The sequence below is a fragment of the Nerophis lumbriciformis genome, linkage group LG34 (genome assembly GCF_033978685.3).
Source record: "Nerophis lumbriciformis linkage group LG34, RoL_Nlum_v2.1, whole genome shotgun sequence".
NCBI lineage: Eukaryota > Metazoa > Chordata > Actinopteri > Syngnathiformes > Syngnathidae > Nerophis > Nerophis lumbriciformis.
The window spans coordinates 6935001-6952300 of NC_084581.2; the positions used below are offsets into that span (position 1 = coordinate 6935001).

At 38.1% G+C, this 17300-nt stretch overlaps 2 protein-coding genes across 5 annotated transcripts in view; one reads left to right on the forward strand and one right to left on the reverse strand.

Moving 5' to 3' along the window:
• Positions 1-11047, reverse strand: part of LOC133576199 (low choriolytic enzyme-like) — an 11539-nt gene extending 492 nt beyond the window's left edge. The window contains exons 1-7 of the mRNA XM_061929252.1: positions 10967-11047; positions 10650-10866; positions 5049-5067; positions 4905-4958; positions 1808-1954; positions 1625-1742; positions 1-103 (exon numbers count right to left, since the gene is read on the reverse strand). The exon at positions 1-103 is cut by the window's left edge and continues 76 nt beyond it. Of these exons, the coding sequence (XP_061785236.1) occupies positions 1-103; positions 1625-1742; positions 1808-1954; positions 4905-4958; positions 5049-5067; positions 10650-10721 (513 nt within the window). The 5' untranslated portion in view covers positions 10722-10866; positions 10967-11047. The remainder of the gene's footprint in view (positions 104-1624; positions 1743-1807; positions 1955-4904; positions 4959-5048; positions 5068-10649; positions 10867-10966) is intronic.
• Positions 1-17300, forward strand: part of LOC133576197 (MAM domain-containing glycosylphosphatidylinositol anchor protein 2-like) — a 494633-nt gene that overhangs the window by 105174 nt on the left and 372159 nt on the right. The window lies entirely within an intron of this gene.

Below are 17300 nucleotides of genomic sequence, written 5' to 3' on the forward strand. Positions count from 1 at the left end.
GGCGTGCATGGTCTCGTGCAAGATGATGCCGTGTTGGACGCAGCCAAACCGCTGCAGGGCCACCACCTGCTTATCTCCCATGCGGCCCATCATTGAGGAGCACCTGCAGCGGTAGCAACAACACATTTGAATTATGTAGGTTCACATACATGATACTATAGTCTATTCATTGTCTGCCAACAATAATGATGGGAGGGTCCATACCGAATTATCGACATCCCGATACAATACATCAGGATTTTCCTATTCAATACTGATATCAGTCCAAAAAACAAGTGTTGGATGATATTAACTTGCATTTAAAATATCTGATATAATGTCAGATACAAGCAATCCTGCAGCTGGACAGTCATTTGACATCTAAATGTGCTCCAATAAGCACACAAGGTTGGTCTTTTCTTGAATTTTAGTCAAGTCATTTAAAAAAGGTAAACATGGTAGGTTATAGCAGTGTTTTTCAATCACTATTGTCTGGTGTGCCTTGGGAAATTTTGCAACTTCACCTAATCTGCAAATAATGTGCCGTTGTCTAGTGCCTGTGCTGTGTAGAGCTCGGCAGGTTAACCATGTAATACTCCATATCAGTAGGTGGCAGCAGGTAGTTCATTGCTTTGTAGAATTCGGAACGCGTCGAGGATGGTTTGTTGTGATCCCAATATGCAGAGCACAGCAGGAGACGGCGTCCAGGTAAAATGGTAAGCAATGATTGAACCAAAAATGAACAAAAGGGAAAGGAAAAGGCACTGAAGCTTAGGGATGGCTATGCAAAACGAAAGTAAAACTGAACTTGCTACAAGGTAACCAAAAAGAGAATGCTGGACGACAGCAAAGACTTACAGCGTGTGGAGCAGAGATGGCGTCCACAAAGTACATCCGTACATGACATGACAATCAACAATGTCCCCACAAAGAAGGATAGCGTACGCACAACTTAAATAGTCTTGATTGCTAACACAAAGTAGGTCAAGCAATAGCACTCAAAGGAAGGCGTGAAGCTGCTTCAGGAAAACACCAATAAAACAGGACGGAAGGGTCACCAAAATAACAGCGCAAGACAGGAAATAAAGCATTACACACAAAAAACAACAACAAACGCAAAATAAGGCACGACAACCTGGTGGAGTTTCATTTTTTAACCTTTTCTGCTGGTGGTGTGCCTCCGTATTTTCTTTATTAAAGAAATGTGCCTTGGCTCAAAAAAGGTTGAACAACTCTTATAGGATGCTAGAAGCTAGCAGCTACGCAACAGCTAAGCACACAATAGCACACAAGCTAGACATACATAATCAGTGTCCTTAATTGAACAATACTGAAGTCTAAAACAGCACATTTGTCAATATAAACACGTATCAAATCATTGTAGTTGCATATGGACCACAATAGAAACAAGCCTTTTGGCTTTTTGTGCCATCCATTTGCCTTTTTAAAGCATTACATGGATTAAATTCTTTAAGATGTCAATAAACTTCTCAATAAATCAATCAATATTACTTACACATACAAAGTCTCTAAGGCAGAAGCGTATTCAAAAGTATCCAGAGTAGTAATGCAGTAAGTAATAGTAGTAAGACAACCTTACTACCATGCCCATTTGAAAAATATATATTTTTACATTCTGACTCACCCGTATCTGGGCTCGTAGCTTATGTAATCACGCTGCTTGGTTCGTGGAATGAAGCGGATGCAGGTTTTGGCCTCTATCGACTTCAAGGACGTGACAATAGTGTCCTTCTCGCCAGCGTCTGCAGTGCATTAAACTCGTCATTCATACTTTTATCAATGCAACAAAATGTGGGCTGACAGTTACCGTAGTTGTCAGATATGACAAACGGGATCTCAACGTTGCCGTTGTTAGATTTACGCCACAGGCAGCTGGACGTTTCGGTGTAGCACTTCATGGCGGTCCTCGTTCTCGGAAGCAGCAAGTCTCCCTCTAACAGGATCTCAGAACAGCCTGAAAGAGAGGGCAATATCAATAGGAGCTTGGAACAGAGGTGTTCTGATTCAATATGGTAACATTGAGTATTGGCAAGTACTGATAATGATCCGATATGATATCAGCAGGAATCATACATACTTTTTATTATTTTGTAGTGTAGAATGTTTAAAAAGGTTTAGTCAAGTGAAATTAGTCAAACAGAGAACATTGGTCGGTATGAAAAACTTTAAACTACACTTTTTTTGCCTGTCGTTCACAATCATTATTAGAGACAAGAACACACACATCTTTTTTTTTTGTATTTTAAAGATGATAACAACTCTTGGACGATGCAGCTAATGGGAGTCACCGTTGTAGCCTTCAAAGCCCTCTGAAACAACTTCAAAACCCTCCATCAATGTTTCATAGACACACTGCAAGTTTATATATAATGTATTGACAGACACTTTCATAACAATATGTAATATGTTCAACATTTACCGTAGTTTGGTCATTTTAATCATTAACTAATTCTTCGGCACATTTATTTCCGTTTCCACGTCTGACTTCTGGCAACAACCCCTTCCAGATACAAACAGGCGAGTGTGTTGTAATCATGGCAAATCCGGTTACAAACAATAAAGATGACTATTTTTGGACAAATGAGAATTCACAACCTTATCTTTTTTAATCTGAATTTATGGAGGACAAACTACTGCTTCTACAAGCGAGCATGACGGAAGAGTGAGACACTGGAGCAGACGGAAGCCAACAGAGTGAGGTGAAAGTGAATCAAAGCTGTGAAATGTGGAACTTGAAGCCAAGCTATTTCGACATAAATGGTGCGCTTTCCCCAAATAAACCAGAAAAAAGGTCCCTGGCCAGCTGGACCAAACAGACAACCTCGTTTGTGTGTGACAATCATTGGTACTTTAACTTTAACTTAACTGTCCATTGAATGAGTCACACCTTATATTGATCACGTCATGCGTGTTATTCCAACTACAGTACATACAGTGTCTGGCTAGCTGTGTACAAACCAAACATGAAATGTAGTTTAATACTTTACAGATACTGTAATATGACTGTTCATGTTTTTCAGTCAGAGCAGATTGGTGTCGTATCGCAGTTTTGTGCATTACAAACTCAAATGCGTTTTGTGTTGACGTAGAAGCTAGTTTATCTCTTGCCGTAGTTAGCTTTTACGGCTTATACCGTAGCCTGCTGATGTGTTACTACGCTAGATAAAGAGTTCCTCAGTGTTCGCTCTTACAATAACAATGTCGCAACAGTTTGGTTATTACACGGGTTACGGAACGTAAATTAAGTATTGTTGACGGTTTGTGGATGCATTTTTAAAGTGATTTAGTGGTAGAATTGATTGTTCTCATTAGTTGCATTGCTCACCACCAAGAACAAGCCAATTTTTACATGTTAGAAAGCGAAAAAAACAACAACTTTTGTCTTCTTGTCTCTTATAATGATTGTGCACCGTTAGCAAAATTCCCAAAAAAGTGCAGTTCCTTTTGAATCTATTTTATCAAATATTTGGAATATACCAATGCTGTCTTTAAGTTGAAGGAGAGTGATATATATATATATTTTTTTTTATTTTGCTCTTGTGGCGACAATAATTCATTCAAGTTCACGTTGAATAATGCGGACACATTTGGTACTGGGTACTTTCTAATACGCTTCTGACTTGGAGACTTTGTATGTGTAAGTAATTGGCAACTATGATTACTTGATAATTGTTTATATTGACAAATGTGCTGTTTTAGACTGCAATATTGTTCAAAAAGGACTTACTACATATGTCTGGTTTGTGTGCTATTGTGTGCTTAGCTGTTGTTAAGCTGCTAGCTCCTAGTAGCCTACCATGTATACCTTTTGTAAATGACTTTACTAAAAGTGTAATTTTTTTCATTTTCGATATGATACCAAGTTAAAGCCTTGAGTATTGGCCGACACCAATATTCAGCCGATAACATAGCAGGAATCATACATGCTTTTATTAATCTGGTAGAATGTAGAATGTTAGAAAAGGTTTAATCAAGTGAATTTACTTTTACAGAAAACATTGGTAGGTATGAACAACACTTACTTAGTATTTGATGACGTTAAGCTTGTGACAGTGAATTGAATAACATGGACATGTTTGTTAATGGACACTTTAATTTTATGTTTCTGTATTGTTGACTTTGTATGTGTAAGTAATATACAACTATAATTATTTGATACTTATTACTATTGACAAATATGATGTTTTAGACTGCAATATTGTTCAATTAAGAACCACTGTAAATAGGGATGAGAATTTTACCACAACTCACGAATTGATTCCATTTTGATTATTGGGGTGATAATTTGATTCAGAATTGATTCTCAAAATATCGTATTTGTTAGCAAAAGGCTGCTAAAACTTTTTCAAAACAAGTTAAAGGTTACAAAAGCTTCCCTGTATATACATGCAGCGAGTAAGCGCGGATAGTAGCCTACAAACATATTTTTTTTTTAAATGGTTGTTAAAAAAGATGTATAAAGATCGCTTCTGGAAAATTATAAATCGATTGAGAATCCAAATAAACACATGATAAATAATACATAATTAATAATGTAAACCAAATTTTTTCAGATCCCCTACTTATTACGAATGTCTAGCTTGTATGCTATTGTGCGCTTAGCTGTTGTGTAGCTGCTAGTTCCTCGTAGCCAACCATGTTTTCCTTTTGTAAATGGCTTGACTAAAAAATGACCAACCTTGTGTGCTTATTGAAGAGGATTTATATGTTAATTGGTTCATCCCATACTTGTTTTGCTGATATCGCACCAATATCATTATCGGATCGAGATACCCTTAGTTTCTATCCAACGTGCTCTCGTTTTTTTTTTGTTTTTTTTTTGGTCCTGTCCAGCTTCTCAGGCAAATAATATAGTTGATGTAGATGCCCATATCGGCTGTTCAGATTTTTTTTTAACTCCTCACCTCTGTTCATCTTGAGGATGGTGTCTGTGCTGTCGTCCTTGTCGTGGAGGTCCCCTAATGAGTCGGGTGAAAGCAGACAACCTTCAAAACTTTGATATTAATCATTGATTTGGATCTTCAGCCTGGCTTATTGCGGTCACGTACCGTTATCGACTTCCTGCTTCTGTAAAGAAAGTGGAAGAAACAATAGACTTTAGACCGTGAATCTGCATGGAAATGAGCAAACGCGTTTGTAGCGACCAGCGATGGTTCAAGTTCAGGTGCCTATGTCTTTGTCAACCATCAATCAATCATTTACACTATATTGCCAAAAGTATTTAGCCACCTGCCTTGATTCACATATGAACTTGAAGTGCCATCCCATTCCTAACCCATAGGGTTTAATATGATGTGGGTCCACCTTTTGCAGCTATTACAGCTTCAACTCTTCTGGGAAGGCTGTCCACAAGGTTGTGGAGTGTGTTTATAATAATTTTTGACCATTCTTCCAAAAGCGCATTGGTGAGGTCACACACTGATGTTGGTCGAGAAGGCCTGGCTCTCAGTCTCTGTTCTAATTCATCCCAAAGGTGTTCTATCGGGTTCAGGTCAGGACTCTGTGCAGGCCAGTCGAGTTCATCCACACCGGAATCTGTCATAACATGTCTTTATGGACCTTGTCATGTTGGAAGAAGAAGGGGCCCGCTCCAAACTGTTCCCACAACGTCGGGAGCATGGAATTGTCCAAAATGTTTTGGTATCCTGGACCTATTCTGTGTTGTATGTGTTTTATGATGCACGATTGCACCAAGAAAAATGTGTAGTTTGTGAACCCGTTCTCAAACAATGGCAATAAAAAAACTATTCTGATTCATTCAAAGTTCCTTTCACTGGAACTAAGGAGCCTAGCCTAGCTCCTGAAAAACAACCCCAAACCATAATTCTGATCATTTGAATGGGTGGCCAAATACTTTTGACAATATAGTGTATGTCCAAAATCACAAGGGTTGCCTCAAAGGCAGCTAAAATATACCCTGCCTTCCGCGCGAGTGCAGCTGCGGACAACAGTAGAAGATGGATTAATGCGAACAGAATGACAAGAAAAGTTGACTTAACTTTGACTACTTTAAGAAGTATTACATAAGTTGAGTATTTTTGTTGATGAAAAACGTGGTCGATCACAGCAGGAAGGTCCCCTGTTAGAATCCCTGTGGAGTTTGCCTGTCCTCTGTGGATTTTCCCTGATTTCATTAGCTTCTTTTGCACAAAGATCCTGCAAAATTGCTGCATTTTAAACAGAATTTAGCAAACAGGGAATATTTCCTGCAACAGTGAGTGCTCCTGAGCATGATTAGTTGTGTGGGGGCCATTCAGGATAAAACGACCCCAGTATTGCGTGTTAGCGTAACAATTCCAAACAATTGATGATTATTCTCTTGAACGGTAACTGATCATTCACAATGTTGTAATATGATCAGATCCTTACATTGATTCCATTAAAAAAGCAAAACTTACTTGCAGGGGCACAATTGTCTGGACGTCATTGAGCATTTGTCTCTGAGGATATCTGTATTACATATGCTAGCATTTGTTGTACACTATATGTATTACAAGTATATGTTGTTTTATATAGCTATTTCACAAATGCAAGCATGTTTTATATATTTATTACAAGTATGCTAGCACATTTTCCAAAGCCTTTCAAACATAGGTGGGGAAAAGACTAGTTTTTCGGATTGGGTTAGAGCACTTGTAAAATGGGACTGGGACTTTTGGGGGCAAGTTGTTTTTCACTATACATTTATCCAAAATGATCTGATTTTAGTCAGGAAGGGATTAACATACCTGAAGGTACAAAAGTACCCCAAAAAGGACTTACCCCCTAAAAGTACCAGAGCACCAAAAGGTACAAAATGCACCCAAAGAGTTTAGGACTTTTGGGTGCATTTTGGATGGACAAGCCCATTTTTCATTGGGGCCACTTGGGTTCTTTTGGGACCTTCACGGACCCCTTAAAGGCCTAAATAGACTTAATTTGGATTTTGCAAGATACTTAGAAATTCGGATTAGGAATAAACTATTCTAACTAGGGATGTCCGATAATGGCTTTTTGGCGATATCCGATATTCCGATATTGTCCAACTCTTTAATAACCAATACCGATATCAACCGATATATACAGTGGTGGAATTAACACATTATTATGCCTAATTTGGACAACCAGGTATGGTGAAGATAAGGTACTTTAAAATAATAATAATAATAAATTAAATAAGATAAATAAATTAAAAACATTTTCTTGAATAAAAAAAGAAAGTAAAACAATATAAAAACAGTTACATAGAAACTAGTAATTAATGAAAATGAGTAAAATTAACTGTTAAAGGTTAGTACTATTAGTGGACCTGCAGCACGCACATTCCTGTGTGCTTACGGACTGTATCCCTTGCAGACTGTATTGATATATATTGATATATAATGTAAGAACCAGAATATTAATAACAGAAAGAAACAACCGTTTTGTTTGAATGAGGGGAGTTTTTTTTGGGTTGGTGCACTAATTGTAAGTGTATCTTGTGTTTTCTATGTTGATTTAATAAAAAAAAGAAAAAAAGATACCGATAAAAAAAAGACGATACCGACAATTTCCGATATTACATTTTAATGCATTTATCTCTAATTTTAACCCTACGGTGCCACAAATGTCATTTAGAGGGATGTAACAGTTTAAAATCTCATGGTACGATATTATCACGGTATAGACCACGGTACGATTTTTTTATCCAAAGGAAAAACAAGCTGGTAAAAATGCCATAATGTCTAAAATCAAGTTTCAGGAATGTTTAAGATAACGTAACTGAACACAACCCTAATGTTTAAATGCTCTAAACATATTTTATTACTACAAACAAATGCAAATAATTATGCAGGAACATCTACTGTTTGAAGCAAATATTAAAAAGAATAACTTACAGTTGATGCCTTTAAAGTAACAATGTAATCATCCAGTGTAACAAGTGTATAAAGATAACATTGTTTAGTGCAGGGGTCACCAACGCGGTGCCCGCGGGCACCAGGTAGCCCGTAAGGACCAGATGAGTAGCCCGCTGGCCTGTTCTAAAAATAGCTCAAATAGCAGCACTTACCAGTAAGCTGCCTCTATTTTTTAAATTTCATTTATTTACTAGCAAGCTGGTCTCGCTTTGCTCGACATTTTTAATTCCAAGAGAGACAAAACTCAAATAGAATTTGAAAATCCAAGAAAATATTTTAAAGACTTGGTCTTCACTAACTGACAAAGAAACAGATAACAGATTTGGTGTCCAGTTCAAAGTGTGACATGATTTATTAAAACATTTGAGAGTTGACTTTTGTATTTTACATGAGTTATTATTTGTACAAACATGGTGCAAAGTAATTCAGGATTTGTTAAAAAATGTTAGTGGCTAGCTAGTTAAAATGGGATATTGTGATTTCACAAGACTGTCTTAGAAGTGATCATTTGAAAATGTTCAATTTGAAAAATGTGCACTTAGAGAAAATATAAAAATAAAGTGTTTCATATTGATGTTTATCTCTTTCTATATATATTTATTGTGAGGAATCATTAAGATTGTCAGTGTTTCCACAAAGATAAATATCATTAATTATTAATAATAACATAGAGTTAAAGGTAAATTGAGCAAATTGGCTATTTCTGGCAATTTATTTAAGTGTGTATCAAACTGGTAGCCCTTCACATTAATCAGTACCCAAGAAGTAGCTATTGGTTTCAAAAAGGTTGGTAACCCCTGCTCTAGTGTCTTTCTACTTTTACATTATGAGAAGCATTGTCCTCTACAGTGGACATTTTTTATATCAATCTGGAAAATGATGTTTCTCAGAAAAGTGAACTAACAATATAACTTTTAATGATGTAAATAACTGATGTTTGGCTGTTCTGGCTTCAAATATCTTCTCTGTGTGATAGTTTATGAGGTGGTGACTTGTCCCGCCGTGCTTTCCGCCCGAGTGCAGCTGGAATAGGTTCCAGCACCCCGGCAACATCGAGAGACAAGCAGTAGAAAAATAGATGGATGGATTGAGGATGAGTCAAGCAGGTTGTTAGTTTACTCTTATTTCCCGCATTGAACATTTTTATTGGCGATTTCCCGCTGGGTTAGATTGGCTGGCTCTGTTTCACCTTGGAAACACTCTAAACCAGGGGTGTCTAACTATTTTAGCTCAGGGGTCGCACTATTAAAATCATGGCATTAAAACTGAAAATTAAAGACGACTTCAGAATGTTTTCTTTGTCTTACTTTGGCCAAAAATAGATCAAACACATTCTGAAAATATTACAATGAAAATATCCAAAAAATTACCGGCAGCGGTAAAGTTTAGATCCATAAAGGAAAGAAGAAAGTGAATGAATGTTTATAACTGAATGCATTTATATATGCATCAAAATGTTTTCTTTTGTATTATTTTTTTTTAATGAATTAATTAACGTTTATGACAACCTTTTTCCAAAACACATTATAGAATGTGAGATATAACAGGATAATGCATACATTTAACGTTGGGAGAGTGGCCGTGCCAGCAACCTGAGGGTTTCTGGTTCGATCTCCACCTTCTACCAACCTCGTCATGTCCGTTGTGTCCTTGAGCAAGACACTTCACCCTTGGTCCTGATGGGTCGTGGTTAGGGCATGGCATGGCAGCTCCCGCCATCAGTGTGTGACTGTGTGTGTGAATGGGTGAATGTGGAAATAGTGTCAAAAGCGCTTTGAGTACCTTGAAGGTAGAAAAGCGCTATACAAGTATAACCCATTTACCATTTATCATTTATCATTTGTTTTCAAAACGATTACAAAGAAGTTTACTGTGGGACTCCATTTTTATGACTTGATGGGGTGCCTGTGATCGCATTTTCAAAATTCCTAGTGCCAACACTGATGGAGTATTGGTGCGTGCAAAACAGCAGCAAGCGGCTGTGGCCTGCGGGCCGGTTCTAATACTAATCAAATCATCCCATAGATAATTCATAGACTTTGACACCCCTGCTGTAAACGAAAGTGGCGCGCTTCGCTTTGCAGAACGCAGACTTTCTTACATCCGCCAAAGAGGTTTTGTATTGGCCTGGGCTTGTTTGTCTGTTTGTTAGCAACATAACTCAACCAGTTATGGACAGATTTAATGTCCCAAAAAAAATTCCTTTTATCTACGACGAGTGCGAACACACTTCACTTCCTGCTTACGGCGTTCAACGCCCCCACCTTGCCGTTCCTGCGCTGTACAGAGTATTCTGGGAGATGTAGTTTATTTACAGACACTAAAATGGCGGGAAAAAAACTACACTGACCAAGTTTTCGTTTGATACTGTCACACATTACGGTATTCTTGAGAAGATTTTGAAACCGAAATTCAGCGGTATTTATAATACTGTTACATCCCTAGTCATTTATAGTGCTCAGCATACCATACACAAGATCTGGATCTGACCCTACATTTTTATTGGAATGCTAGAACTGTACTGTTTTTATGGTAGTTAAATTTCAAAGCTGCGCCGCTTGGTAAAAATGTTTTCAGATCGCAACTTGACTGTTCAGTTTGTCTTAGAAGATTTTTCGTCTCCTATCCAAGCAGGCTTCATCAGTTACCGCTCTGAAACTAGATAAGACTGAGAGTGTGGTGCATGATCAATGTTTTTACCCTCCAAAGTAGAAACATGTCCGGACAAGAAAGGGTTTGCTCAGCAAAATGTTCCAGTGCGTTGTTACTCACCTCGTCTGGCAGCGCATCGCTAAAAGTGATGAGCTTCAGCAGAAGAACGAAAGCGAGACTCTTGAGATGCATTGCGGTTGTGAGTTTGTTTCACCTTGTTACCGCGAACGATGCTTAAGTCCAGTCAGCATCTGCTTTATATGCAGGTGGTCAAGGTGTGTCACCACCCAGGGGATATCCTGAGTGGACGGGAGTTACCCTCCGACACCCACAGGGCCTGCCATGTTGACACACAAGGATAATCTCATCGCTGGCTACAGGCAGCAGTCAAGCATCACGTTTCAGAAGCCTTATCACACAAACTATCAGGGTCTTACCTTTCCTACTCGCCAGTTTTTGATGAATGATAACAGGAAGCGATAAATCAAATGAAAGATCAAGTAGGAAGCAGGTAGAATTTATAATGTGTAATGAAATCAAAACGCACAGATACACCAAATGTATGTCACAAAGGGAAGGGGTGTGGAGATGTAGCGTACTGATGACATCTGATTGTTCCAGTAGCACTTTTATAATCCTGCCTTTGTGTGCTCCCTGCTCGGCGTCAATTGTGGAAAGCAGCACCTTTTCAACATTTGGAATGTAAAAATTGTTCATAATAATATCCTCCTGGAATAATAATTTATAAAGGACATTTACATACAACAGCTCGTATAGGAGTATAGATTTACTATCCTCTGAAAATACATCAATACATCTGCACAAACAGCGCACAGACTACTTTAAGTATCCTTCAGGATTTTGCAGGCTTATTTTGCGATTTTCCATTGCGATTGAGACAAATTTGATTGCCGAAAATGATGCTGGTTGGCCAGAGTGTGCGGAGAAATTGCAGGTTTTGGACAAAGTTGCGAGGTTGCGCATGATTTGCGGTAACTGATCGCGATATTAAAAAATCCTGGACGGACTGAATTATAGCTCGATAAATAGAACTAAAGGAATGAGAGCACAAGAAAACAAATACACACAATAATTAATGAAGTAAGGAAGACATTAAATAACAAACTAAATATGTAAATGATGAACACATTTACAAAAGAAATGACAGACAAGCGAATGACAAAAGAACAGAACAAATAAAAAATAAAACAACTTCACTGAATGAATGAACGAACAAACAAGCATATGAAAAGACTGAGGAGCAAAAGAACAAATGAACAAACAAATGAACCAAGAGAAGATGAGCAGAAGTCCAACAGAATGAACGAACAATTACAAAATAGACAAAGATATCAGAAATTTAATGGCTAGGTATGCTCAAAGGGACTGTTTGCAACTTGCTCACAGTTACATTTTTCCAAGCAATAAATATGACAAGAACATCATTGGTTAGCTGATGTTAACATTCGTAGTTTAACAGAACATATTTGTTTAAAAACTGTCAGTAGGAAATGGATGGATGTCTATATTTTTCACAATTAGTATATTTATGGAATAAAATATTTTACTGGCCACCCCACCACCCCAATAAATGGTTGGTCTTTTACGGCGGTCACTCGCCCTGTCTTGTCAACACGTAAGCGAAGGGAGAGCGTGTACATATACAAAAACAATCCAAGAGAAGCAACAAACAATTTGCAATCAATGGTAGTTTTGCTTAATATCCAAATCGCTATTATTAGTTAACAACACACAAAGCTAAAGTGCGCGCATGTGTTACGTATGTACGTAGTTACGTCATTACTTCATAGGAGCGGTAAGAAGGCAAGATATAACGCTTAAAATACCTTGGAAAGTTTGCGCCCTCCAGGCATTTGTGTAAATGTTGCAAACAGCCTCGTTAAGTGATATTTAAAAATTATGTACCACTAATTAATGGAGCACATGAAAGTCACTAAGTAAGTCAATCTGAGTAATGAAAGATGAAATAGCTAAATAAAACTAGTAATTGAGGCAATGGAGTGCAGTACTTAGCTGCAACCAGCAGAGGCAGTGTTGACTCTACCTAAAGAAGAACAAATATTCTTTGTGATGTACTTTCTGCTCGATTAAGTTCATACAAAAAAATGACATTAAATGACATCCCGCTGAAACCTTTTACTGTGTTTTTGTCTTATTGTGCGCGCCTTCATTCTTCACTATACATTGGTACATCGGGATACCAATTGTCTCTCGGCTAATTGTTATGCTTTAGGTTGGCATAGCGAACGTTACAGTGAACCCCGTAAGACAAAACATCTGGTCTAACTCGCTAGCATTAGCCTGTAGCTAATGGACATAACTTTGTTTTTCCAACCATGAAAAGCAAGAAAGTGAGTGTGAAGGACAGTGCTGAGAATTTGCAACTATAATTACTGGTTTGCAAAAAATATTTTTAACCCAAATAGGTGAAATTAGATAATTTCCCACGAATTGTTGTATGTTCAAATTGTGATGATTTGTGGGCCAAGCAGAGATTAAATCTATTTACACACTTTTTTATGGCCGACGCTCTTCTCGATGTGTGTTTTCTAAGGCAGTGTTTTTCAACCTTTTTTGAGCCAAGGCACATTTTTTTCATAAAAAAATACGGAGGCACACCACCAGCAGAAATGGTTAAACAATGAAACTCCATCAGGTTGTCGTGCCTTATTTTGAGTTTGTTGTTGTTTCCTGTGTGTTGTGCTTTAGTTCTTGTCTTGCGCTGTTATTTTGGTGACCTTTCCTGTTTTGTTGGTGTTCTCCTGTAGCAGCTTCACGCCTTCCTTTGAGTGCTATTGCCCGCACCTGCTTTGTTTTCGCAATCAAGACTATTTAAGTTGTGCGTACGCTATCCTTCTATGTGGGGACATTGTTGATTGTCATGTTATGTACCGGATGTGCTTTGTGGACGTCCTCTTTGCTCCACACGCTGTAAGTTTTTGCTGTCGTCCAGCATTCTGTGTTTGTTGACTTTGTAGCCAGTTCAGTTTTACTTTTGTTTTACATAGCCATTCCTATGCTTCAGTGCCTTTTCCTAGCGGGACTTGCCTTGTTTTTTTTTTGGTTTAAGCGTTACATACCTTTTTACCTGCACGCTGTCTCCCGCTGTGCTCTGCATATTGGGATCACGACAAACCATCCTCGACGCGTTCCGACTTCTACAAAGCAATGAACTACCTACTGCCACCTACTGGTATGGAGTATTACAAGATTACCCTGCCAAGCTCTACACAGCACAGGCACTAGACAACGGCACATTATTATGATTATTGATTTGCAAAAAATATTTTTTGGACCAAGTAGGTGAAGTTGCATAATTTCCCACGGCACACCAGACAATATCTTACGGCACACTAACGCGGCACAGTGGTTGAAAATCACTGTTCTAAGGTATGAGCTGTATCACGAAATCAATTAAACTCGTATCCCGAGATACTGCTGTACATGAAAAAAAAAAAAAACCAGGAACGACTTATTTAACGAGATGGCTCTATGTCTTCATTGACGCCACAGGCGTATAAATCGGCGTCTCGTGCTGGTGGTGTTTACAGGAGGAGAAGGATGCTGTCCGGCCACGCGGCGCCATAAAATGTTTTAGGATCCGATTTCACACGTCAAGGTCGGCGCAAATCCATCATGGCTGCCTTTTATGTGGTGCGCTACATCATAATAATGTGGCGTTTATGATGGGAAGATGATGTGATGTGTGTGTGTGCGTGTGTGTGTGGGTGTGTGTGTCTGTGTGTGTTTGTGTGTGTGTGGAGTGTGTTTGCAAGAAGAGCTTGATGATTGGTCAGTTTCATATTGTTTGATCATGTGTTGCGCACGTGTGTGTGTGTGTGCGCGTGTGTGCCCAATTGTGGTGATACATATGGATGCGCAGGTAATCCAATTTGTATGTTTTAGCATCACAGCATTGCATCCGACTTAATGCTCAATGATGTACGACCCATCCATCCGCTTTATGAGCTACAGTATATTCCTAACGCCTGTCCGACCGCAGCCGACTGATCTTAGCCGTTTGTGTTTACTGTCGTTATTCCCATTGTCGTTTTTCTTTTTTTTCCGCTATGGCACACACCGCAGGGGTGAAGGGTCACACATGTTCTAACCGCAGAACACACGCGCCAGTGGAGCGGCGACACACGTGGTACTCCTCGTTATAACCGCAGTGGCTTTCCTTTTCCTTGTTATGTCGCCGCGACGTGACATTGCAGACTTAATTGCAGGTTCTCCTCTGCTCTGTTGTTGTTGTTGTGGTGTGTTTTGTTGCAGCCAGTATTCAGGGGTTTACATTGCCATGGCAACAACAAAGTTGAGGACAAATGTGTTTGAACAATATTTGCTTCTCGTGCTCTTAACGCTTCAAACTTACTAGTAATGGACAAATTACCAACTAACAATGTCCTTAACTAGGTAGCTAATATCAACTAAATACTACAACTAGTAATGGGCAAACAGACAAACGTACACTTAATACAAATAACCAATTAACAAACAATTAGACAGATTAGTGAACAAATATGAAATAAATGAACAAACTGATTAATCAACAAATTAAAAACAAATAAGTAACAAATGGATGAATAGATAAATGGGTAGACATACACACGAATAGTCAAACAATCTAACCGAACATACCACAAATTATACTATGACCCAACAAAGCACGCAAACAACTAACAAACAATCTAAAAATGGCCAAACAGACTTACTAAATACGAGAAACAAGCACTAACGAGCTAACTCACCAACAATATTATGTAATAAAATACTGACTGTTAGTAACTAAGACTGGACAATCAGTACAAGTAACTAATGAAAGAACAAGCTATCAAACAAATAACTAACTAACAGTAGCGCTCGTTGAATAAGTAAACAAAAGTAACTAGCTGACTTCATACAACAATCTGACAATATTATGATGAATGAACAAGCAAATAGAAAGAACAAGCAAGGAAAAAATAAAATGAAAGAAGTAACTAATGAAAGATCAACATTCTTACTAAACATGCGTAATTTACGAAGGATCAAATAGATAACAGGGTTTCCCCTAGATGGCTAAATTACCTGAGGGTGGTGGGGGTGTGGTCAGGGGCGTGGTCAATATGTTGTCATTTCATTAGTTGCTATAATACATATATTTTCTTTAAAAAGGCAAACTATGTATAAACACATTTAAAAAATATGTTATTATTGATGATAGTATTAACATATTTTGTCATGATCTGTTGACCCGATCATGTTCTGTTCGGTTTTGGACTACCTCAGTTCCTGTTTTGTGCACCCCTGGGTTTGTTTTCTGTTACCATGGGTGCCGATTGGTTGCAGCTGCCTCTGATTAGTGTCTGGGATGCTCACCTGCTGCCAGGCACTAATCAGAGTGCTATTTAGTCCTGCCTTTTCCCGTCAGTCAGTCTGGCTCCCTAATTTGCATCACGCAACAGTTGACGACGGTTTTTGATTCCTTTTTGTGTGCTAGCTTCCACGCTAGCCTCCTTAAGCTTTGCTTCCCGTGCTATGAGCACGTTTTTGTTTCTTCCTGCCTGATTTATTGGTAAAATAAATCATTTCCTACCTTCACGCTGTGTCCGGAGTCCGTCTGCATCTTGGGTGAACGACCCCCGCATCACTATGCGACCAAATCGTTACATATGTTTTCTTACATAATATCGTTATGCTCTGTTTTCAACTGTTGCAGCTTATTGTACAACATACTTTTTTGATTTTTTTTTTTTTAGATTTCTCCAATCCTTTTAATCACACTTTCTATATTTAGAGTGAATAGCAAAAAAACCTATCACCATCATTCTGGTGTTTTTGTAGAATACTAAATTTCAGTGCCGCTCCCGAAAATCTCCCGTGGCAACCATTCTTCCAAATTTCTCCCGATTTCCACCCATACTACAATATTGGGGGCATGCCTTAAAGCATACTTGCCAACCTTGAGAGCTCCGATTTCGGGGGGTGGAGGGTGGGGGGCGTGGTCGGGGTGGGTTGGGGCGTGGTTAAGAGGGGGGGAGTATATTGACAGCTAGAATTCACCAAGTCAAGTATTTCATACATATATATATATATATATATATATATATATATATATATATATATATATATATATATATATATATATATCTACATCCTGAAAATATGCAAACAAAACTGTGTTTGGATAATTGATACTTCAAACTTGCATAAATAAATCTTAAGGATTATAACATAACTTGGCTTCTGAGAGCTTCAAAATGTAATAAATAAAATGCTAAAGTTGTTGATAAACAAGCAATTATTTTAATAATTAAATATGGTCATTTTAAATGAATTATTATGATAATATAAAATTAATTATTTCAAATATGTTTATTTTAATTCTATGGCTGGATGGAATAAGGAGTCAGAAAAAATACAAAAAAAATACAATTAATTTTGATGTTTTTAGCAAAATATAGTAGAAATGTATTTTTGTATTTATTTTTTAATTAATAAATATATTTATTTTTAGGTAAGATAAACATAATATTACAATTTGTCTCTAGTCTGGATGATTTAGTTCTTGTCACCTTGTCCTCCCGTCATGAAAAAAGGCTGTCCTCACTCAGGTCCGCATGGAGCGCCGGCTGAAAATCGGGAGATTTTCGGGAGAATATTTGGCCCGGGAGGTTTTCGGGAGAGGCGCTGAATTTTGGGAGTCTCCCGGAAAATTCGGGAGGGTTGGCAAGTATGCCTTAAAGGCACTGCCTTTAGCGTCCTCTA